Source organism: Chaetura pelagica, unplaced genomic scaffold (genome assembly GCF_000747805.2).
Source record: "Chaetura pelagica isolate M959 unplaced genomic scaffold, ChaPel_1.0 scaffold713, whole genome shotgun sequence".
Lineage (NCBI taxonomy): Eukaryota > Metazoa > Chordata > Aves > Apodiformes > Apodidae > Chaetura > Chaetura pelagica.
Genome location: NW_009952819.1, coordinates 396,334 through 398,930, shown reverse-complemented (window position 1 = coordinate 398,930; position 2,597 = coordinate 396,334). Strand labels below are relative to the sequence as shown.

The window sequence follows — 2,597 nt, the reverse complement described above, 5'->3', positions numbered from 1 at the left end:
TTTGGGGGTTGGTGCTGTTGAGCTCCCTAGCGGCGTGGGGACCTGCTGGGGCTGGATGTGAGGCTGCTGAGGCTGGGGCAGGGATGGTGCCAAGCTGCCCAGCGTGGCCTGGCATCTTTAGACTCTGTCTTGGCGAGCTCTCTTCCCCCCGAGGGGGGTTAATAGATCTGTATCTCCGGATTATAATCACATTGGACAGGAGAGGTTGAGCTGTGTGGACCTGTCAGCCTGCAAGATGTGTCTGGGATGCTGGCCAGCTCCCTGCTGCTCTCCTCTCCTCTCTCCCTGTACTTTCCTGCCACGCTGCTGGAGCTGGGCAGGGGAAGCCCCACAATGCCCGGTTCCTGGGGCTGGAGGGGCTGAGGGGGAGCTTGGGCCGTGCAATACCCTGGGCTGAACCTTTTGGGGAGGTTTGCTGTAGCCCCAGAGGGGGAAGGAGTGGTCATGTTGGCCCTAGAGGAGATGCTGGGATGGTGCCAGGGCTGTTCCCTTCCCAGCATGTGCATCCCACTGTGGCTGAGCCAGCTCTGAGTGTCCCCTTCTGTCCCTGGGTGTCACTAACCTCCCCACCCTCTCCTCCTGCACAGCCATGGGCTAATCACACAGTTGTGCAGTGCTGGGGGCTCTGGGCAGAGCCAGATCTGGAATGCTGTGTCCACTAGGGAATGTCTCTGCCTGCTGCCACCGAGCTGGCAGAGCTGGTGGGTGTCACAGGGGATGCTCTGGGAGCTGCTGCAGGAGCTGGTCCCAACCCAGCTGTGGAGCAGGAGGCAGAGGCAGGGCTGCTCAGTTGGACCAGACCAGGCTCCCCAGCCGTGCTGCTCCAGCTCTCACTGCCGTGTTTTGCTGCTTGGCACCTCCTAATTAAATGTAAATATGCGGCTGGGATTTAGGCTTGGGAGCTGGGAGCAGAGCCCATCAGCCAGCCAGCCGTGCTGGGATTTAAGAACCTGCGCCAGCCAGGGGCTGGTTGCTGGGGGAACGCAGCCTCCTGGCCAGCCCTGCCTGCTCCCTGCCTGCTGCAGGGTTTGGGGGGGGCTGGGGTGTCACCCCTAGTCCCCAGAGTGCCCTGCCATTGAGGGGCGACCCGGCTGCCTCCTGCCACCCCCACCCTGTTTTCAGGTCTGCTTTTTGTGGGGCAGTCTGGGGTGGAGGGCAGTCCCAAGGTGGTCCCAAATGTGCTGGTGATGCTGGAGGACACCAGGCCCCTGAGCTGGCCAGGCTGGCAGGGTGTGCACAGCTTTCCTCAGGCCCAGTGGGTTGGAGCAGGGTGGGATCAACCCATTTTGAGCAAGGTCTTCTACACAGCTCCACACTGGCCTTGGCAACACAGTGGTTTCTGTTGGAGTGAGGAATCTGGAGGGGATTTTTGGTTACATATCACTGGAGCTGGGATGTCTTAGTGGGATCAGGAGGTGAAACAACAGCAGGGTTAATGGAGCCTCTTCCATTCATCTTCCCCAGTGTGATCCCTGCTCCTCCCTAGCAAGGCAGCTTGGTGGGACCCATGGGGGGCTCCTGGCTGAACCCTGGGCACTGGGAGGCTCAGCTGGACTGCAGAGGCAAAGGGATTGTTCCCGACTTCAAGCAGGGAGCAAACAGGGAAGCATTATTCACTGATGAATACATTCCTGTTTTTGCTGGCCACCCTCCCAAAAGGGGGAGAGAAGCAGGGAGGGGAGGTGCAGAGAAGGGCAGTGAGGATGATCAAAGGTTTGGAGCAGCTTCTATACAAGGAGAGATTAAATAGATTTAGATCCTTTAGCTGGAAAAGAAGCAGACGAAGGGGGATATGATAGAGGGGTATAGAAATGTGAAGGATCTGGAGAGCCTGAGCAGGGGATGATTATTCACTCCTCCTGTACCAGGAGAATCAGGGGCATGAGTTTACATTATTAGGAGCAGGTTTAAAATAAACAGAAGAAAGTACCTTTTCCTGTGCAGCACGTAATTAAAATCTGGAACTCATTACTGTGGAAAGCAGCAGAGACCAGCAGTGTCAGCGGGTTGAAAAAGGGATGAGGAGTCTGTGCAGGGACCAGGAGGATGGATATGGCCCCAGGCAGAACCACGGGCACCCCAGCTGCCAGAGCCATTGGGGGTTTGGCCAATTTCTGGCTGTTTTGGGAAGGGTCATTCCTGTGACTGCTGCTCGAGCTGGATGTGTTGGTCCCAGAGGTTGGTGCCCAGGTCCCTGTTTCGGGGCATTCCCTCCTAACCCCGGGGCTGTTTCTCTTCCCAGTGGCTCTGCAGATGCCAGAGGGGCTCCTCATGTTCGCCTGCACCATCGCGGACATCGTGGAGCGGTAAGATGATGGCTCTTCCATGCTTCCCTGCTCGGCGCCGGGGGCTGGCGAGGGGATGGGGGCTGTTGCTGGGAGTGGGGTGGCCACCTGACAGGGCAGGATGAAGCCCGGGGCTACTGTGGAGAGGGGTGTGTGGGGACCTGGCATGTCTGTCCTCGTGGGGACACCTTGGCCACAGCCTGGCTGCCCTGTGGCAGGTCACAGGGACCTGCTGCTGCCCTATCGGCGACAGGGGCCGGCACCGCGCCAGCCCAGCCCTCCCCTCGGCTTCTCCCCCCCTCCCCGCTCCGC

The 2,597-nt window shown here is 59.3% G+C and overlaps 1 protein-coding gene across 1 annotated transcript in view; it reads left to right on the top strand.

Moving 5' to 3' along the window:
- The window catches only part of DPH1 (diphthamide biosynthesis 1), a 29,265-nt gene that overhangs the window by 9,556 nt on the left and 17,112 nt on the right, over nt 1-2,597 (top strand). The window contains 1 exon segment of the mRNA XM_009995130.1: nt 2,243-2,306. Coding sequence (XP_009993432.1) covers nt 2,243-2,306 — 64 coding nt within the window.